Below are 19,999 nucleotides of genomic sequence, written 5' to 3' on the forward strand. Positions count from 1 at the left end.
AGAGAAATTGAACTACAAATCATGTTTAGATTATGTGTTGGTACTGTAGGGACCCACAAAGGTTGTATACATGTTGAACTATCTGCTAAATTATTATTTTGTACTCAGTCACAGTTTACTTGTTTATTTTATCTCAGTCTCTATTGTCCATTATTGATGCATCATATCATTGTTGTTTGGGCTGATTTTCATGATTATTGAGAGCCCGAGAGACTGGAGAGAATTATGACTAAGTGAGGCCGAGGGCATGATTGTGAGATATTATACTATAGCATGTGAGTTATCCGTGCAGCACGTGAGTTGTCCGTGCGGATCCATATATTATACTATAGCATATGAGTTATCTGTGCAGCACGTGAGTTATCCGTGCGGATCCAGATATTGATACTATAGCACGTAAGTTGTCCGTGCAGCACGTGAGTTGTCCGTTCAACACGTGAGTTTTCCGCGCAGATTATTAGCTTTTGGGCTGTAGGAGCCCCTCCGGAGTCTGTACACACCCCCAGTAAGCGCAGGTACCTACTGAGTGCGAGTGATGAGTGATTGGAATGGCTAAGTGACTGTGGTCCTGAAAGGATGCATTTGATTTCATTACTGTTGCACTCCAACTGTCATATATCACTGTTTTGGAAATTTCTGAGAGATATTATCTTATGTTTCAGTTGAACTTGACATGAAATTACTGTTTTGGCCTTAAATGTTGAACTTGAAAGCATGCCTACCTTATTATGTTGGAAATTACTGTAATTGGACTCAGCTGTGAAGCTCGTCACTACTTTTAGTTCTTTATTTAGTATTGTTACTTACTGAGTTGTTGTACTCATACTACACCATGCGCCTCGTGTGCAGATCCAAGTACTTCTGGACACGGCGGTTGTTAGTTCTCGGAGTTTTATCTATTGGAGTTTATCGAGGTAGCTGCTTGGCGTCTGCATGTCTTGACTTTCTCTTTCCTTTCAATTTTGTACTGTTCTATATTTTCAAACAATATTTTTAGCAAGCAGACTTTGTTGTCATTTAGATGCCCATGTACTCAGTGACACCGGATTTTGAAAATGTATTTTATGTCAGTGATTTGTGAGATTTTCTATGAAATTCAAATATTATGTTTTTAAATTTAAAAGAAATTATGGTTTATTGATGTTGTTGGCTTACCTAGTATTGAGATAGGTGCATCACGACAGGTGTGATTTTTGGGTCGTAACAATAACATACCCGGTGTGATCGCACAAGTGGAGGCTTGGGGAGGGTAGCATGCACGCAAACCTTGTAAAGATAGAGAGGTTATTTCCGATAAACCCTCGGCTCAAGAAACACAAGTAAAGAGAAAAATCCATATATAAAAAAAACAGTAACCACAACCAGAAAATGAGATAATCGAAGTAAATAAATGACAGATAATATTAGACATCTAAGAGTAGAAATATGAAATACATCAGTGCTACAAGTATAAGAAATTAATACGGGTTTAAAGAAAACTAACGTTAGAATACTCACTAACCTACTACCGTAATCCTCGACCTCCACTCCCTCCCATCGAGGATCTTGTCCTCGGCAAACAGAAGATGTGTCATATCCTGCCTAATCAGCTGTCCCCAATACTTCTTCAACCTACCTCTACCTCTTCTTAGCTCCGCCGTAGCCAACCTCTCACACCTCCTCACAGAAATATCTGTACATCTCATTTTTACATGCCCGAACCATCTCAGCCTCGCTTCTCGCATCTTGTCCACCACACCACTCCCACATTATCCCCAATATCTTTATTCTGAATCATGTATCTCTTAGTATGTTCACGCATCCATCTCAGCATTTTCATTTTCGCTACTTTCATCTTCTGCATATAAGAGGTCTTAACTGGCCAACACTCCGCCACATACAACTTTCCAATTGGTAGGTCATGTTTCTTAAAAAAATAAAGTACATGTTTATGAGTAGCGATAGAAACAACTTTTTTTTTCGTTACTCGAAGAAACTAAAAAATAGCAATCTCTAAGCCTTGCTAAAGAAAAAAGAAGTTTGTAGCTTTCATTAGTAGTAAAAATAAAAAAAGATTTGATTTTTTAAACAAAGTGCCTTACATAGAAATTATTTGTATTTATCAAATTATCGCACCTTAATTTTTACATAAGTATATATTTCATTCTCTAAGTTCTTACCAAACTGTTCTTTTTAATATAACTTTTACATTTTAGTTAAATAATAAAGTCTCTTATAATAAATATTTAGAATAATATATATATTTAAATAACAATAATAATAATAATCTTAGAGTCATGTCATATTTTCATGGTTGATCTGGCTAAATACAAACCACAACTCTTCACATTGTCTTTTGAAACTATATTTAAAAAGATCATCAAAAAGAACAAAAATAAAAGAATTTGATCAAACGGTCACGCAACAAGTTATCTTTCCATATTTTATTCAGCCATATTTTCCATATACATTATGTTTTTCATATATAACCAATCAAAAGTTGGAGACCAGACACGTCGACCCTAGGGTTTGCAAATGTAGGCTGAACGTGCGTCCACAACTAAAAGGTTCCGGGACCGCCCACCGTCCAGTAATCATCCACAAAGCACCGCCCCTCGCCTATGGATTTAGATTTTCATCGATCGTGATTTTCACGCGCATCTCTTGGCGAGTACGATTCATTATTTCCTAAATGGCCAATTTATACGATGAGCTGGATTGGTCCACGCACTCATTTAGATGCCAATACCAATGGCTATTTAGTAAATCTACGTAAATTCAAGGGCTAAATATTACCAATATTTGTCTCCTACCATAATAATTTCGTCCCCTATGAGTGATTTGATATTTGTACGCATATACGATAAACAGCAGCGAGGGAAAAGAAGTTACCCAAAGGATATTTGTGTTATGTCTGAGAGGGATCTTTCTTCTTTATACTGATATTTTTATATTATACAGATCTCTCTCTTTTTCTCTCTCCTTTCCGATTCCTCGCATCAGCCATGGGTATCTGGGAAGCTTTTCTCAATTGGCTTCGAAGGTATATTTCCTTTTTCTTAATTTATTTTTGTATAATGAATTTTGCGAAGTATAATTGGTACAAACTACAAATAATAAAGCTAAATAGGATCCTTATAATCTATCAACATTAATTTGAGATTCAGGCTTAGTTGATATGTCGTTGTTGACTTATGGCTTTGAGAATAAATAAATAAATGGGTATTATTGTTAAAAGTATATGAATTTATTCTTTGGTTACGATCTGTCTTCCTTTTGTTTGTATCTTTTTTCGTATTTGGGTGTGTTATCTGTTGAACGGTTGATTAATGACTCTGGTCCTGAGACCTCATATTCGTTTTGTTTGAGATTTCTGGAATTTGGAAAAGGAGGATATTATTTTCTGCATCTTTTTGTTTTGTTTTGTTTTGTTTGCTTAAGCCTTAATGAGTATAATAGTAATCATAATATTCCTATATATCATAGAAGTTTATATCACTGATTTCATCTCGTGGAAAAGAAATTGGAGTGGGAGATCAATGGCAGCAAACATTCAGTCTGTTTATCAGATATGGGCATAACATGGTTTTGGATTTTGAAGCTATCTGTCTATGAGATGTTGAACTGTCTATAAAAAGATGTTCTTTTTTCTCAATTCTATCCTTAGAGTTGTCTTATCTGAGCCTCTTCATCCAGTCCTGAAAGAGTTACTCTTGAGGTTACTAAACCTGTCTATTGTGCTTCACTACTACTCCTCCCACCAAGGCATGGAAACGAACACTAAAGATTTATTTTTTAAACAGTGCAAGGAGATTTTCTAGTTTGAAACGACAAGAAATCTGTTCTGTCCTTCGGTACAAGTGAGCGTTTTAGGATAAATCTGGTAGTTTTCATTCACATGTCATATTGGCCTGTTGAAAATTTGTATATCTTTTGCTACTATAAGAAGGGATTTCATATCTTCTCTTCCAAGGTTCCCGTGCCAGCTGAAATCATGTTTCTCTGTCCTTAGATGGTCTCTTATATTTAGCTCTCTTTGTTCTTGACAAGGTTTTGAGAATTTAATCCTTTTGTCATTGTATCCTTTTGGTTTATTTACTTTTCAGATTTGGCTGAACCATTTCCCTTCTTCTCTTATTTGAATTTTCCATCCTTGAAATTCTTACAGCTTTTGATCTTTCTACATTTTTTGCAAATTGATTAGTGTCTTCCTTGGGAGTCATTGCTCTATACAGATTCTTTGCCTGGTCAGTGATGACTACCTCTTATCAGAAAATAATAAAGTATATATGCTAATCCGAGAGGAGGTCTATTACCTAATTATGTTGTTGGAAACGCTTTTCATATTCTTAAAAGGACTAGATACTGAATGGTGAAACAATTTGTAAAGTAAATGTCTTTTGAGAAAGGTAACAACAACAATTTGTAAAGTAAATTTTCAGTGCCCTTTTTGCTTTTGTTTGTTCGGCAGTTCATACTTCCCCTTGAGCTTCCATCATATGCAAATATTTCTCCTGAGCTTCAACTGGGGTTGTTCGGGAAATGAATGGACCGGAAACTAAAATCTGATAGTTGCCCATCCGTTTCAGTCTTGTGTTATCCCACCATGCTGTGTACTTTAGACATTGTAGGTGCTATTAGTATAAGGTCTTTCAATTGTGTTGTGTCTTCGTTAATTCTGAGTTTGGAACTTGATTGTTGAAACATATTGCTATCTTCTTTCTGAGGTGGACTTAAAAGTATAATACATATAGGAATTTCGATATTATAAATGCACTTGTGCTAATCATTATGTTTCCTTTGGCTCTTATGAAATGATTCCTCATGTCAAAACTTGCTTGTTCCTTCAGCCTCTTTTTTAAGCAGGAAATGGAGCTTTCATTGATAGGATTACAAAATGCGGGAAAAACATCTCTTGTAAATGTTATTGCTGTAAGTAAATTACTACTTAACATTCTAGTGCCAGCTCATCATTATGGTTTCACTTACTTTTGCTTCCACATAACCAATGGAATCTGATATCTTAATGGGTTTGTTCCTCCCTTCTCATTCGTAGACTGGTGGATACAGTGAAGACATGATACCAACAGTAAGTTTTCATCCTAAAGCATCTCATACTAGTTTTTAGTTTTTAGCCAGTTCTGCTAAATACTTCAAAGTGATTTTTCATAATTATACGATTGTTTTTTTTTTGTTTGTATTCAGGTGGGATTTAACATGCGCAAAGTGACTAAAGGAAATGTGACAATAAAATTGTGGGACCTTGGAGGTCAACCCAGATTCCGCAGCATGTGGGAGAGATACTGTCGCGCAGTTTCTGCTATAGTGTATGCATCTGCCTTCCAGCTTATTTGAATAACTTTAACAGATAGATCTAGATGAATCCATTTATACACTCAGTTATCACCTTTGCTTTTATTAGTAGGCTCACTTCTTTGTTAGCTATCCTGAGTGCTTTACGAGTTTGTGTAGTATAATAGTACTATTGAAGTATTAGAAGACAACACATGGTAAATGGTGTGTCTTCTTATGAATTGAGATGAATTTCATTTTTCTTCATGGTTTATAAATGAACAGTTTATGGAAGCTCATGGTTTACCTGATAAAATTATCCGATCTGGCGCTTGACAGATCTATGTTTTTATGCCTTGGATAGGTGGAATTCCTTGATCTTGACTGTCTCCATGTATTATAAAGGGGTGATGCTAAATAATGTACTTCCTCAGAGTTTTAGCAAATTTCAACGCATTCAAGTGTATTTACGCATATATGAATTTTTATATTATAGCCTATGAGTTATTTTGTTTCTGAATTCTTTAAATGCCCTTCCCTGCAGTTATGTTGTTGATGCCGCTGATCCTGATAACCTCAGCATTTCAAGTAGTGAACTCCATGACCTGCTGAGCAAGCCATCGCTGAGTGGTATTCCATTGCTTGTATTGGGGAACAAGATTGACAAGCCTGGTGCCCAGTCCAAGCAGGCTTTGACCGACCAGATGTAAGTGCAGAAAAGTACATGCAGAGTGATTGGTGGCCTTTTACGGCCTTAGTGTACATTATGGTTGGTTTGTGAGGGAGGGAAAAGTTTAATCTTTCAGTTCAGATCCATAAAAATGGAAAGGAAGCAAAAGAGATTTCACATGGTTTAGAAAAAGCTTTTGGTGGGGGATGCAAATGCCTCTGCATGTCCTCCTCTTCATATCTAGTTGCAAAGAAAGATGGGATCTTAACCTTATCCCTCCTTCTACCCAACCCCAATCACATAGCTTTAACTCTCTCTATATGGAGTTATCTTAAAGAATATTATGCTGTTTTGCAGGGGATTGAAATCAATAACTGATAGAGAAGTGTGCTGCTATATGATCTCGTGCAAGAATTCCACCAATATTGACTCAGTCATTGATTGGCTTGTTAAGCACTCGAAATCAAAGAGCTAAGGATGACACACTTTTTTGTAGTACTGATTTGTATGTTAACTTGTGAGGCTATTGGTTTTTTCTGCTGGTTTCTCCAGAGTTCTCCTTGTATGTATATTAAATTATCTTGTCAATTGAAAGAGTTGTTGCATGTTTTTTTTTGTTTTTCTTTTTGTGATTTTCTGGGTCAGCTCTCTCTATTGCGTGCCTTTCCTCTTTTATAGTGTTTGCGAATTTGTGTGAAAGGGGACCTTTGATTTATTAGAAGAAAGAAACCTGAAGGATCATCACTTTTCTGTTATGTCGGAGCCCCAATTATTGATGCCAAATTATGTGTATTCTTTGATTATGTGAGCTTCAAACGATGATCTCTGGCAAATTCTCTTAACCTTGGAATGATGGGGACTTGTATTGCGTTGGTGAAGGGGGCAGTACAAGACTAAAATGCTTTTTTGTTTAGTATTATTTATCCTTCCAAAGTTTACTATTGTAAGAACATGATGCAAGTATTTTAATAACAAAAATACGTGATTTATAGTCAACATTATTATTTCTATATGTTGAGACGTAAATTGGTAAGTTTTAATATAAAAAGTTAAGAAATAATTTATTTGTAAAAGTAATGTGAGTCTAGTGCAACAGGAAATGTTCCAAAAACTGGTATTTGATTGTCAGATTTTTTTAAGAAAAAAAAAAATTCTACAATACGAGTAGAAAATAAATTTTCTTTTCAACTATCTCAACTCTTCATTTCATCTTACTGCTCAAATTAGAAATTTTGGAAGATAGATGCATCCCAAGCCATAGAGCGTCCCTGGTGAATCAAGATGGCAAGCATAAAGTCAAAAGAGTTGGACAAAATGATGAGGCAAGCGGCAAGGGAAATGGAGTCTGTCTAGAAAAGGCAGAATTATGACTTGTGGCAATTATGGAGAGGCAAACCACAATGCAGGGGATATAAAAAAGTATAGACCCAAAAATTCTGTTATTTATGAACATGTTATTATATTTCATTGTTATTAACTTTTTTTATTTACATTAAACAGCCATTGACTGGGCAGAAAGTGACAAAGAAGAAGCAGCCGTCAAATGATGGGCAGACATATAGGACTAAGAAATCAGCCAAAAGATAAAGGACTTTGCTTGATCAAGACACTGATGATGATGATGATGAAGTGTTGGAGTCACAACTAGAAAGTGAAGATATCACTTTATCAGCACCCAAGTGTCTCAAACAAGTCAAGACTTTATGCCTACTCTAACTCTGGATCATTTTGATGCAAGATCAAGAAGGCTAAGAATTCAAGAAATTCAAGAAGCCAAGAATCCATTCAATATTAGGATTTCTTTTCCTTAAAAATTAAAATTTCTTATTTCTTATTTCTTATTTCTTATTTCATAGTAATTTAATTCTTGTTTTAGTAGGATTATATATGTAGTTCTAGTCAAACTAGGATTGTTAGTTGGTATCCCATTCTTACTAGAATTTTTTTTCCTATTTTAGTTAGGATATGTTTTCTTAGCCTTATTCTTATTCTAGTTTAATTAGGATTAGTTTTCCTTAACCTTATTAAGTTTACTCATTGTAAAGCCTATTTAAATGGCTCAATATGCTGAAAATAAAGAGGGTGATTAGTTTTTCTAAATTTTTGCTTCAAAAACGTGATTTACATTTTATTTTTTTATTCTTCCTTTATTCAATGCTTCTTGCAATCTTGCGGGATTGAAGAACGTGTGGGTGAGGTTTCTTTCCATCTTATATTCTTCTAACATGAGTTTGAAGAACGCTTTCGCTAGTTTTGTGAAAAAATTTAGCGGGGTGCTTTTGTTTTCTCTCTTCTTTGTACTTGAGATGTGCAAAACCTTGAAAGTACATCACATTTTTCAGATTTTGATCATGGTCTTGAACCTCCATTAAGGCCTAGTATTATATCAGAATCACATACTAGACTTATGGAAAGGCAGTGAACCTATTGATCTTCCATACTCCCTATTAAACTTGACATGGAAGGTAAATGCTGCAATCACTGGGAATCAACTGGAGATGCAAACAAAACAAAGAATCAGGAAGTTGAAGAAAAGAAAGAGGCCTTGATAATTTGATTAGGACTTGTTTTGTTTTGTTAGTTGGTAGCATCTTACATGTGCTAAAGTGAATTTGAAACACTTGGTTTATGTTTTATTTTTCTGGTGTTGGCATTTGGAGTTGGATGTCTTGTTATGACTAAGGTTGTGTGAGTTTTTGAAGTTATAGCTTGGCATCCACTTCTCCAATTTGATGTAATTGTCAAACTTATGACTTGCTAAATTATTTAGTTAGTTTGCCTAATTTCAGGGGTTTTCAATGCTTTGAATTGCTGCAACTTCAGTTACTGCATTTTATTACTGCCTGTTATGACTTAGGTTGTTCTAATTTGTTGCCCAGTTATTTGTTTGCCAGTTATATTATTGCATGTTCGAATTTATTGCCCAATTATTTTGTTGCCCAGTTATATTACTACCTGTTCGAATTTATTGCCCAGTTCGAATTGATTCCGATTGTTAACATTTGGTTTGTGGTACTCGATCAAGTAACATGAAACAACATATACAAACAGTCATCAGAAAATAATTGGCAATAAACATTCACTTAACAATGTCATTACAATCAAAATCCAACCATTAAACATACAAGACTAACTACCAATATTTACTGAAAACAAAAGATACAACATTCACTTCTATAGAATATTTCAGCATAATTTCACCTCATTATAGAGGAGAATGTAAATCCAATTATTAGCGAGCATAAAATTATGATGATCATTTCAACTTCACCACTTTGTCTTCCAATTCCATAGTTTTTTTAACTTCAAAATTCTTCATAGCCTCTATGAGTTCAATCTTTTCAGTCAGTCCGTTTCTTTCAACCTTAAGAACTTCCAAAGAAACATTCAACATCTTAATCTCGTGATTTGCAGCTTTTAATCTTACATTATTAACTGCAATTAACGCAGCATCAGGAAACTCTTCATCATGCCATTCCCAAAACCCACATCCTTCATTCTACACGAACCACAACAAAATAAATTCAAATTATGAACACTATAAAGTTAGAAATTTTAACAGAAATCAAAATAGAGAAATAAAAAGTACCTCAGGTTTAGGACATTTATAAAATCTTCTACCGGGGTTTAAGAGAATTTTTGAAGTAAAGTGATTTGCAACTTCCCCACAATGATAGATCCTCTTCGATGAACATCTATTTTTCGACATCGTAAAGTAGTTTTTGACCAGCTGAATAGTTAACAAGGGAACGAAAAAGAAACCCTAGTATTAGTCTTAGATCGGAAGTTTTGTCACTGACGGTAACCCTAGATGGAACCCATCCCGTTCTTTTTTCCTTTCTCAATTTTTGATCTTTTGTTTATGTGTTTTTACGGTGGGTTTTTAGTATTTTAGTAACTTAGTTGGTCGGGCGGGGCATGGGATATGGGCGGTTGATTTTATTTAATTAAATGGATAGGCTTGCTCCCATCCTTAATAGCCCTTACCGTCCAACAAAGTAGTATATTTATCCCTATTTTAACAGTTGGGACACATGACATACTCTAAAAGTATAACGGGGGACAATATTGAACAATATATCAAAGTAGAGGGGCATATCATGCTCTTTTCCGTTATTAATGTCAACTTAAATATTATTATCTTGAGTGAATTTGTCAACCCCTTCTACTATTTCAAACCCATCATCACCATTGAAATCAACCTCAATGGAATGAGCTATCTTCAGATAGTCATTATAAAGCTTCATTCTTTGAGGACTGTAGTCTGTCTTCCATGTTCTCACCTCATCTTCATGTTTTCTCAGCTGATTCATTACTTTGAGTCTTATAACTTCCAACATCTTGATAATGGGCTTGTATCTAGCTTCTAATATCCAAAAATTGAAAGACTCTGTAAAATTATTAACCACACCTTGATTCTTACAGACAGTATTAAAGTATGCCCTACACCAACTCTGTGGTGGGTACTTTAACAAGTCAGTAACAACTGCTTCCTTCAATTGTCTCATCTTGCTCAACTGATCCTTGAAGTCTTTTGCATAAGTGGCCCAAGAACTTACCAAAGTAACTTCTTCATTTCAAGCCCTCTGTAATATTTGCACCAGTTTGACTCTACATGTCTCACACAGAACTTAGGCTTTGCTTCAGGAAGGACTGTCTTTATTGTCTCCATTAATCCCTCCACATACTAACAGATTAGTAATGATAAAACTATAAATGTGATCTGAAATTATACAAGATGTAAATAATACCTTCTGCATGTCCGACATAAATGTGACTTCACTACCCATATTCAAGTCCAATGAATTGTGAAGAAGCTCCAGAAACCAAGTCCAACTTCTTTTTATTTCTCTATCAACTAATGTCCAAGCAAGAGGATAAAAGTGATTCATATTGTCTTACCCAACAATAACTAATAGTTGTCCTTTAGCCTCCCCTTTAAGAATATACCATCCAGCTCAATAAATGGTCTTAAGCCCTTTTTATACCCCATCTTCAATGCATGAAAATAAATGTACATCCTAAGGAATTTCCTTTTTCGCAACAATGCTTCTTTAGATAAATTAATAACCACATCACTTCCAGGATTACTGTCCCTCAAAGCATTGGCATATGCTTCAAGCTTGTTATAATCATCAGTGAAACTCCCTTCCAACTTCTCCAATATCATTCTCTTTGCCCTTTTAACCTTTGATTTACTAGCATTAAGTTGAAATGAATTCTTTAGGTCTGTCCTCATTTCTTTCACCTTATACTTAGGGTTGTCTTGCAACTTCTTCTTGAAGTAGTATGCTATAGTGTTATATCCAACTCTACTGTTATAAAAAATATGATTACAGTCATGTTTTGGGTTTAGTGTCGTCACTCTACAGCCCGCACTGCCATTGTCCCTGGATATAAGACATTTAAATGGGCAGCCATCTACACACTTATACCTCGCCCTACTTTTGTCACTTTTCAACAACTATAACTTCTTTTGATTAACCAATGCATAAAGGTTCATGAACTTTCTAGCTTCAGGAATATCCTTAAAAAACATGCATTTGTGAATCTCTTTGTATTCATTAAGGTTTTCAGTAGGATGTTTTTTTTCCTTGTGCCTCAAATTGTTCTAACTCTTCAAAGTCATAGGCCAAGCCATCAGAACCTGCTTCATCTTCATCTTCATTTTCACTACTACTATCATCAGTACCAACTAACAGTGGAGATATATAAGCCTCAGTATGATTGACAATGTTTGAGACACAAACACTTTCTTCACACTCATCTACAGCATAGACATTTAGTACCTTAAATTCCTCACAGACAAGGCATAAAAGGTGCATAATCCCTATATCTCCTCCTTCATAATACTTACCAGATGGGCCAGCAATTACTAATTGTACCCCTATATACCCTAACTCAAGAATGTATTCATCTACTATATTTTTAAAAGATAATAGGTCAGAATCTTTATCTTTTCAAATGTGGACCAACTTCTTTGAATAGACTAGGTGTGACTCTGTTATGCAGTCACCCCCATAATTAAAAACTAGGTCCACAAGAACCATCTACAAACATAAATGAGACAATGTAAACACTTTATGACCATATAGTAATACTTTATACAAAATGGATTCCACTTGATAAAGAAATCAAAAATCAAACAATAAAGAATGGGAAGAAAACACTGATAGTTACTCTTCAATAAAGAATGCAGAACATTACAATGAAATATTCTCAACTACCACTATCCAATGTACTTGATCACATGCATAAGGGGGTTTTGGACCTCATTCATTCATACACGGCCAAAACCACACAGCTCAAAGCAATAACTTCATTATTTAAAAAATAAAATCACACCTCTGTTGTAGCCCTTACCAACAAACTAAACATATAAAATACCACAAAACAAAAGCCCTAATAATCCATCAGAAATAAAGGGACCACCTCAAAAGATGCATATGCACGATAAAATAACAACAAATCGACAAATAACATAGGTGTATGAAGCATGTATAAGAACAAACATATGCACATTTACCCGAACATAAAAAATTCTAGCTCGAAACATTATGTAGAAACGCACATTCTTCAACAAAATTAGCAGAAACACAACTAGACTAAGCTGAATCAAAAAATTTTGAAGAAAGAACTCACCTTTTTGAATGTGTCGAGTCTTAGATCGAACGTTTTGTCACTGTCGGAAATTCTTTTTTCCTTTCTCAATTTTTGATCTTTTGTTTATGTGTTTTTACGGTGAGTTTTTAGTATTTTAGTAACTTAGTTGGTCGGGCGGGGCAAGAAAAATGGGGCGGGTTAATTTTATTTAATTAAGTGGATAGGCTTTCTCTTTCAAAGTGTGCCATGTGTCCCAATCGTTAAAATAGGGTTAAATATACTTGTTTGTTGGATGATAAGGGCTATTAGGACGGAAAGTATAACAGGACACGATATTAAACAATATATTAAAGTAGAGGGCCATATCGGCCATATCAGGCCCTTTTCCGCATTAATAATTATCAATTTATTACGAAAAGAAGAAAAGACATGCTCCTCTTGAAAACCAAATAAAACAAATCAAATTCCTGGTAGTCTTATCAGCAAAGAGCGGGGAGTACCAACTCTGTAATTGCCTCAGTTCACTTCCCTTCTCATCCCTCCATCTCCATGGAAGCCTCCACCGGACCTCCACGTTTTCCCTCACCGTCACCGTCAATAAACGTCGACAAGTTAAAGCAAAAGCTTCTGCAAAACGGCGTCGACCCAACTCCCAAAATCATCCACACTCTCCGTAAAAAGCAACTTCAAAAATTCAACCGACGCCTCGCCAAAAAAGCCGCTAAAGAACCCGAGCCACTCACGGAAACCCAAACACAAGCCCTTACCGAAGAATCATATTTCCAGGCCGTTAAGTCTGAGTACAAAAGCTTCAACAAAGAGGTGAATGCCAAAAATGATGTGAAAATGGTGGGAAGGCCTTGGGAGAGAATTGAGAAACTCAAATTGCAAGAGCTTTCTAGTGAGAGTAAGGTGTATTCTGGTGATAAATTGAATTCTGAGCATCTTTGGGAGCTCAGTGATATAATTGAGAGTGAAAGAGATAAATTCTCATGGCTTTTGGATAATGATGTTGAAATTAAACAAGGATGGTTCGATAATGAAAGGGATAACTGGAACTATACACGGCGTCGTAGAGGCGAAGCTGAGACTATTCGGTTTATTATTGACAGGTGCGTGAACCCCAACTAATTTGAAATTGAGTTGTTATTTTTGAAAAACTGATAGGTGGCAATATAGCTGAACCGCAACTAATTTTATTGATCCGTGTGGCAATTTACCTGACGCGGATTAGTTTGGCATTAAGGCATAATTGTTGTTGTTGTAGTACGATTGATAAGTGTATGAATATTGCATGTTTACAGTAGGTTAAAGCAGAGTTTGAAGCTGAAAATTTTCTCAATTCTTGTTGTAGATTGAGTGGGACGGAACTAGGTGTGAAGGATTATAAGTTTTCTAAGTTGATGAAACACTCGGGATTGCAGTTTACTGAGGAGCAAATGCTGAGGTTAGTGGAAGGGCTTGGTGAAAAGGGACAGTGGAGACACGCATTGTCTGTTGTACACTGGGTTTTCAACTCTAAGGAACACAGACGCTGCAAGAGCAGGTACATATGTTTTATATATGGTTTTGTTTTCAGAGCTACATTGTTGTCAATTGTAAATCTTTCATGTATATATGTTGCTTCTATTTTCGTGAAAAAAGAGAAAACAATGTGTTTGGTTTATCTAGGTTTGTGTACACTAAACTGTTGGCAGTTCTGGGGAAAGCAAGGAGGCCCCGTGAAGCTCTTCAAGTTTTCAATTTGATGAGAGTATATCCTAATTCTTATGTGTCAGCTCCTTCTTCAATATACTCATATGATGTGGTTGGAAGAGTCTAACACTATGTGATGTTAGGGAGATGCCCATATTTACCCTGATATGGCAGCATACCATAGCGTGGCAGTTACACTTGGCCAAGCTGGTCTGCTCAAAGAGTTGATCAACATCATTGACTGCATGAAGCAAAAACCTGAAAAGATAAAGTACATGCGGAAGAAGAACTGGGATCCTGTTCTTCAACCGGATCTTGTGGTATATAATGCTGTAAGTAATTGTTGTCCTTTCTATTTGTCTTTTTTCTTTTCTGATAAATAAGTAGTGATAGTTTTTGTACTTTGGAGGTCCCAATTTTGTTTTTTCTGTTCAATAATCTGCTCATATTGTGACTTCATTGATCTTAACTAAATGGCTGCCAGGTTTTAAATGCTTGTGTACCATCCCGCCAGTGGAGGGGAGTGTTCTGGGCTTTTGAGCAGCTGAGAAAGAATGGTCTTAAGCCAAATGGGCCAAGCTATGGACTCGCGATGGAGGTAGTTCATACTTTTTTCCCCTTTTAGTTTAATAAAGTTGACTTTGTATTACTCACAGAGTATAGCACTAAGAAAGTGCTACGAGTTACAAAAATAATTAGGCTTTACGCCTTCAAAATGAAAAGAATTATTTATAATATCTGGAGGTGATCCATACTTTTGATACCAGTTCGGAACAATCGATATTACAGTGATTGTTTGTTTATTCTCTTGCTTCACAATGAGCATTTGCATGTCTTGCTGACACAGTGAACTGCATATAGATTTTAGACTAGCATCATCAAACAACCATTCAGTAAGGGTTCAAGTAGTTGGTAATTGCAACGTGTTATTTACCATCTAATGCTTGTTATTTATCTCCAAATAGTTATAGTAGCATTGTAAGTATGACAAGTGGTGCTGCACTTTTATTGAAAGGTAATGTTGCAATCTGGAAGATTTGACCTTGTCCATGAGTTTTTTGGAAAGATGAAGAGAAGTGGGGAAGCCCTAAAAGCTCTTAGTTATAAAGGTAAGATGGTTTTCTTTCCACTGTCGAGTTCCCCCCACCCCACCCCAAACCTCCCAATAAAAAGAAAAAGAAGATAACACAAAAAGGAGCACTCAAATCTTTTTAACTAAGAAATATATTGCGGCATTCCTTTAGTTCTTGTAAAAGCTTTCTGGGGAGAGGGGAGAGTCAATGAAGCCATTCAAGCGGTGAGGGAAATGGAACAAAGAGGAGTTGTTGGAAATGCCTCAGTGTATTATGAGCTGGCTTGCTGCCTTTGCTACCATGGGATGTGGGAAGAAGCATTCTTGGAGGTATCCATACCCTTTTCACTTTATCTGTTTTCCTTTTAATGGTTTTTATAGAGACTTCTTATGTTAGTGAAGCTTAAGTTATATAAATCATTATTTAGACTTTCTCAGAAGTCAGTTCCTGTGTTGCGTACTGCATAAAGAAGTTCCCTCGTCAGTACTATCACTTAATGTACAGCAGGACTAATGGATTAGATAGTTTTTCTGAAATGTAATTTCAGTTTTAGCACTTCTTTATATTTTTGGAGGACACAAATTTTGCACTGTCAGGCGTTAATTATAAAGATTGTCATTTAAAATAAGGCAAATTTGTCGAGGACTTAGACAATACTTATTCTGGGAGATGTTGGATTCTGATTGAAATCCATCAACAGGTTCATTTTAGCAATTTCATGCATCCTCTCTTAAGCTTGATTCTTGGTATTTCTTCAAGCCCATTGATTGAGGAATTTGGGTATTTTCGGCTCTCGCCTTTGGAGCTAAGAGTGGTGTCATGATATGCTTTTTTTTAAAAGGAAAAGTTGGTTATAGTACTTTTACAGTAATTCATTGTGCACACATGCATATGTTCCTTTCATTTTATCTTTTTAACCTTTGATCTTTAGTCATTACATGACTCAAAATTTTGTTGCCTTCAAGTATGCATCTTCTGCTGTGTGTCAGTTTATGCTCTCTCAATCTCATTGAAAAGGTGGCATAACATGCAAAATTATCTGCTGCTGGCCGAGAGGCTCTCCTCTTTGTGTAAATGTGTCTGCGTGGTTCTTCTGCTAATCTTTTGATGCACAAAGTCAATTTCAGTCATTCAATTATTACCACAGATTGAGAAGCTGAAAATGCTACATCACACAAGACCTTTGGCGGTTACCTTTACTGGCATGATTTTGTCATCCATGGATGGTGGATACGTTGATGGTTGTATATGTATATTTGAGCACAGTAAAAAGCACTGCGAACTTGACATAGGAATCATAAATGCCATGTTGAAGGTTTATGGCAAGAATGATATGTTCTTTAAGGCTAAGGAATTGTTTGAGTGGGCTAAGACAGAGAATCCTGGTCCTCAACTTTGCCAGGGTAACTTTAGTTCTTCCCATAGCCCAGATGCATATACGTACACCTCAATGCTTGAGGCCTCTGCTTGCTCTCTCCACTGGGAATACTTTGAGTGTGTGTACAAGGAGATGGCCTTAGCTGGGTATCAGCTTGATCAAAGTAGACACGCGCACCTCCTGGTGGAAGCATCAAAAGCTGGGAAGGTAAAATTTGAAAGACTGGTTTATTTCTCAGGGCTTGCTTTTGATATTTTTTTAACACCAAATAGTAGACTAGCACCCTCCTTCCAGATAAAAAAAATCTAGCCAATGAGATCTACCTGGTCAAAATGCGTAGGCCTATAGGTTGATTCAACTTATTTCAACTATTTACCTGCAATTGAGCTATAACAGAAGATAAAAGGTTGAGCGGAAATAATGATGAAATGCTTTAATAGTTGTGGATTTAGTTACTTTTCATGAGTTGGTTGTGTTCCAGATGAGCCTCTGTTATTGGAGTTATATCAAAAATCAGTTTCTTGTTGGAACTGGGTTAAAAATCAGCCCCGGTTGTTTTGTATTATTCATTTCCTTTTATAAGCTTCTTCGTTCATGATGCAGGTGCATTTGCTAGAGCATGCCTTTGATGCAATACTGGAAGTTGGTCAAATACCTCATGCATCTTTCTTCTTTGAGATTCTGTGTCAAGCCACCAGTCAACATGATTATGATAGAGCTGTTGCTCTAATTAAATCAATGGTTCATGCTCCATTTCGAGTCAGTGAACAACAGTGGATTGACCTATTTAACAACAATGGTGAAAGATTTAGCCATTCTAGTTTGAGAGGATTATTTGATGTGCTATGCAGTCAAGCCTTGGTATCAGACTCGTCCATTGTAAACTTGTGTAGTGCCTTGGAATCTCTTTGTGGATCTTACACATCAAGAGTGCTTTCAATCGATGAATCTGTTAAATTTGCAACAGATGCCTGTGCTACGACAGCTGATAAGGATAGAAGTTTATATACATGCAATGCTCCTGCTAATATAGATGAATTTAACCTTCAGTATGTTCATGCTGATGAAGGTGACTGTAGTGATGAAGCCTATGTCCATTCCTCTGATGCCAGAGAAAAAGGTGTCAATAGGGAGTTAATTTCGGATATGTCACACTTAAGTCAAAGAGAAGATGAGAGGGCTGGGACCAGCACAATCTCTGAGCTTTCTGATGAACTACTAACATTTGATGACCAATTTGAATACCTGGATGATATAGATCAGTTAGGACTCGGGATATCTAGTGATGAAGATGACAAATCTTGTGAAACCAAGGTGCCTTCAGCACAAGAAATATTAGAGACATGGGAGGATATGAGGAAAAAAGATGCTACATTTTTCTCCTTTCAGTTGGGGATGTGAGTTCTCTCTTTCACAGAAATTGCTCCTTGTGATAAGCCAAAGCCAACCAAATGATGCTGGAGACTGGCTGTGATAAAGGGCGGAAAGATTTATACGCCGTGGATTCTAAGTAGTAAATGTAGATTCTAAGTTATGTATTAAACTTATATATACTGTTATGCGCACACACACATATAATATATATATATATATATATATATATATATATATATATATATGTATGAGTTATGAGTCGGTAAACGCTCCAACATAAAACACTAACTATATGGTTATAGTGCATTTTATAAAAAAAATGTCTTAAGCATATACTCTCTTAAGTCAAATTCTACACTTATTTCACCACTCATTGAGGATTAACTGAAATTCTCTCTGGTTAATCTGATATGGATAGATTTGTCTTTATTTTAAAATTTTAAAATAAATTAGGGTGGATATACAGTGACAATATGAAACATGCTACAGGATGTGTTGCCAGGTTAAAAAATATGAAATAGTATAAGAAAAACTTAAATCAAAGACTTACTGTTGCTTCACTCTTTCAAGCAATACGATATAATCAGTTAAAAAACAAGAGGAATATTTTTTTTAATTAGTATTAATATTTAAGAAGTAAAAAATGTAAACATCCTAAAAAAAGAGGGGAAAAAAACTGGGTTTTGGAAGAATTTTAAAGTGGAGAAAATCTCTTTAATAATACTTCAAAGTATCAAAGTACTCCTTGACTAGCCAATTCGTTATTCGTCAACATAAAAACGACACCGTTGTTCACTTCAGTCCTCCTTTCACCTTCTTCCCACTTCTCTTCCATTACTAAAACCCTAACACAAGTCTCTGCAATTGCTGGAAATGGCATCTCTAGTTTCGAAAACCTCAGTAACAAGGGGACTCATTTCTCGGATCCGTGCCCCATCAATAGCTCACACTCTATGCACCGCTACAGAAACCCGAACCCAGAAGCTGGAGCGGATCGCCGACCAACTTCTAGACCTGAACAAGCTCGAAAAACATGACTACGCCATTCTCTTCCGGCACAAAATGGGTCTTAATCGATATGGGCCTGCTGTTTCGGGTTTAGGTTCTTCTGGGCCTTCCTCTGGGCCAGCGGCTGCTGAAGCAAAGGTTGAAAAAAAAACCATCTTTGATGTAAAGCTCGAAAAGTTTGATGCAGCGGCTAAGATTAAGGTGATTAAGGAAATTAGGGCTTTTACTGATTTGGGCTTAAAGGAAGCTAAGGAGTTAGTGGAAAAAGCGCCAGCTGTGGTGAAAAAAGGAGTAACCAAAGATGAAGCTAATGCCATTATTGAAAAGCTCAAGGCAATTGGTGCTACAGCGGAATTAGAATGAAAATTTTCAATTTTGCCTTCATTTGTTATATTTTACATTGTCATTTTAATGGGAATGGAAATGGAAATTGTGATCCATTTTTTGATGAATTTTGGTTGCATAATTGCTAGGGATTTTACTTACAGTAATTTGCTGATACTCGTTTTTATGTGTCCCTTTTGCTGTTTATAGTTCCTGGCTTACTACTTCAATAAACTCGTGTTAGCTCATTTTCCTATGTGCCGTAGAGTTGGTTGAAATTGTACTAACTTGCAAGATCCATTTTTTGCTCCCTTGTTACATGGATTCATTTACAAATGGCGTACCAGAGGTGAGAATGTGTAAGTATCCGATCTGGGTACATATAGCTTTTTTCTTAATTTGTAGTGTATTTTAGAAAGTCCATGCAAAGTGCCCACATGCATGTCATACCTATACATACGGATGCATCAAAGCAATTATAGTGGTGTATGGTTTATCTTCCACTGACTTGTTTTGAAAATTGTACATTAATCATATGTTCCTGGTTTAATTGCTTATTTTAGTTCATTTGTGATTCGCTATAGAGTTTGTTGAAATAGTAAT

At 35.9% G+C, this 19,999-nt stretch overlaps 3 protein-coding genes across 3 annotated transcripts; all 3 read left to right on the plus strand.

Annotated features, from left to right (window-relative positions):
- Positions 1-2,815: 2,815 nt before the first annotated feature.
- On the plus strand, positions 2,816-6,551 carry LOC107775057 (ADP-ribosylation factor-like protein 8a). Its single transcript, XM_016594730.2, has 6 exons — positions 2,816-3,022; positions 4,830-4,911; positions 5,036-5,068; positions 5,185-5,306; positions 5,816-5,977; positions 6,299-6,551. The coding sequence occupies exons 1-6, from the start codon at positions 2,985-2,987 to the stop codon at positions 6,414-6,416; spliced, it is 555 nt and encodes a 184-aa protein (XP_016450216.1). The 5' UTR covers positions 2,816-2,984; the 3' UTR covers positions 6,417-6,551.
- Positions 6,552-12,963: 6,412 nt separating this feature from the next.
- Positions 12,964-18,392, plus strand: LOC107775058 (pentatricopeptide repeat-containing protein At5g67570, chloroplastic). Its single transcript, XM_075234535.1, has 9 exons — positions 12,964-13,656; positions 13,899-14,090; positions 14,216-14,297; positions 14,383-14,571; positions 14,724-14,837; positions 15,255-15,348; positions 15,484-15,641; positions 16,460-16,897; positions 17,294-18,392. Exons 1-9 carry the CDS (start codon positions 13,094-13,096, stop codon positions 18,089-18,091), a joined length of 2,628 nt encoding a protein of 875 aa, XP_075090636.1. The 5' UTR covers positions 12,964-13,093; the 3' UTR covers positions 18,092-18,392.
- A 413-nt stretch (positions 18,393-18,805) lies between these two features.
- Positions 18,806-19,524, plus strand: LOC142171575 (uncharacterized). Its single transcript, XM_075234536.1, has one exon. It carries the CDS (start codon positions 18,938-18,940, stop codon positions 19,433-19,435), a length of 498 nt encoding a protein of 165 aa, XP_075090637.1. The 5' UTR covers positions 18,806-18,937; the 3' UTR covers positions 19,436-19,524.
- Positions 19,525-19,999: the final 475 nt, after the last annotated feature.

Source organism: Nicotiana tabacum, chromosome 17 (genome assembly GCF_000715075.1).
Source record: "Nicotiana tabacum cultivar K326 chromosome 17, ASM71507v2, whole genome shotgun sequence".
NCBI classification, from domain to species: Eukaryota; Viridiplantae; Streptophyta; class Magnoliopsida; order Solanales; family Solanaceae; genus Nicotiana; species Nicotiana tabacum.

Coding starts and splice junctions, on each gene's coding strand:
- LOC107775057 (XM_016594730.2), top strand. CDS start 2,985: ATGGGTATCTGGGAAGCTTTTCTCAATTGGCTTCGAAG. Junction 5,069..5,184: donor GTGAAGACATGATACCAACA/GTAAGTTTTCAT, acceptor GTTTGTATTCAG/GTGGGATTTAACATGCGCAA. Junction 5,307..5,815: donor CGCGCAGTTTCTGCTATAGT/GTATGCATCTGC, acceptor CCTTCCCTGCAG/TTATGTTGTTGATGCCGCTG.
- LOC107775058 (XM_075234535.1), top strand. CDS start 13,094: ATGGAAGCCTCCACCGGACCTCCACGTTTTCCCTCACCGTCACCGTCA. Junction 14,572..14,723: donor ATCTTGTGGTATATAATGCT/GTAAGTAATTGT, acceptor AATGGCTGCCAG/GTTTTAAATGCTTGTGTACC. Junction 16,898..17,293: donor AAGCATCAAAAGCTGGGAAG/GTAAAATTTGAA, acceptor TTCATGATGCAG/GTGCATTTGCTAGAGCATGC.
- LOC142171575 (XM_075234536.1), top strand. CDS start 18,938: ATGGCATCTCTAGTTTCGAAAACCTCAGTAACAAGGGGACTCATTTCT.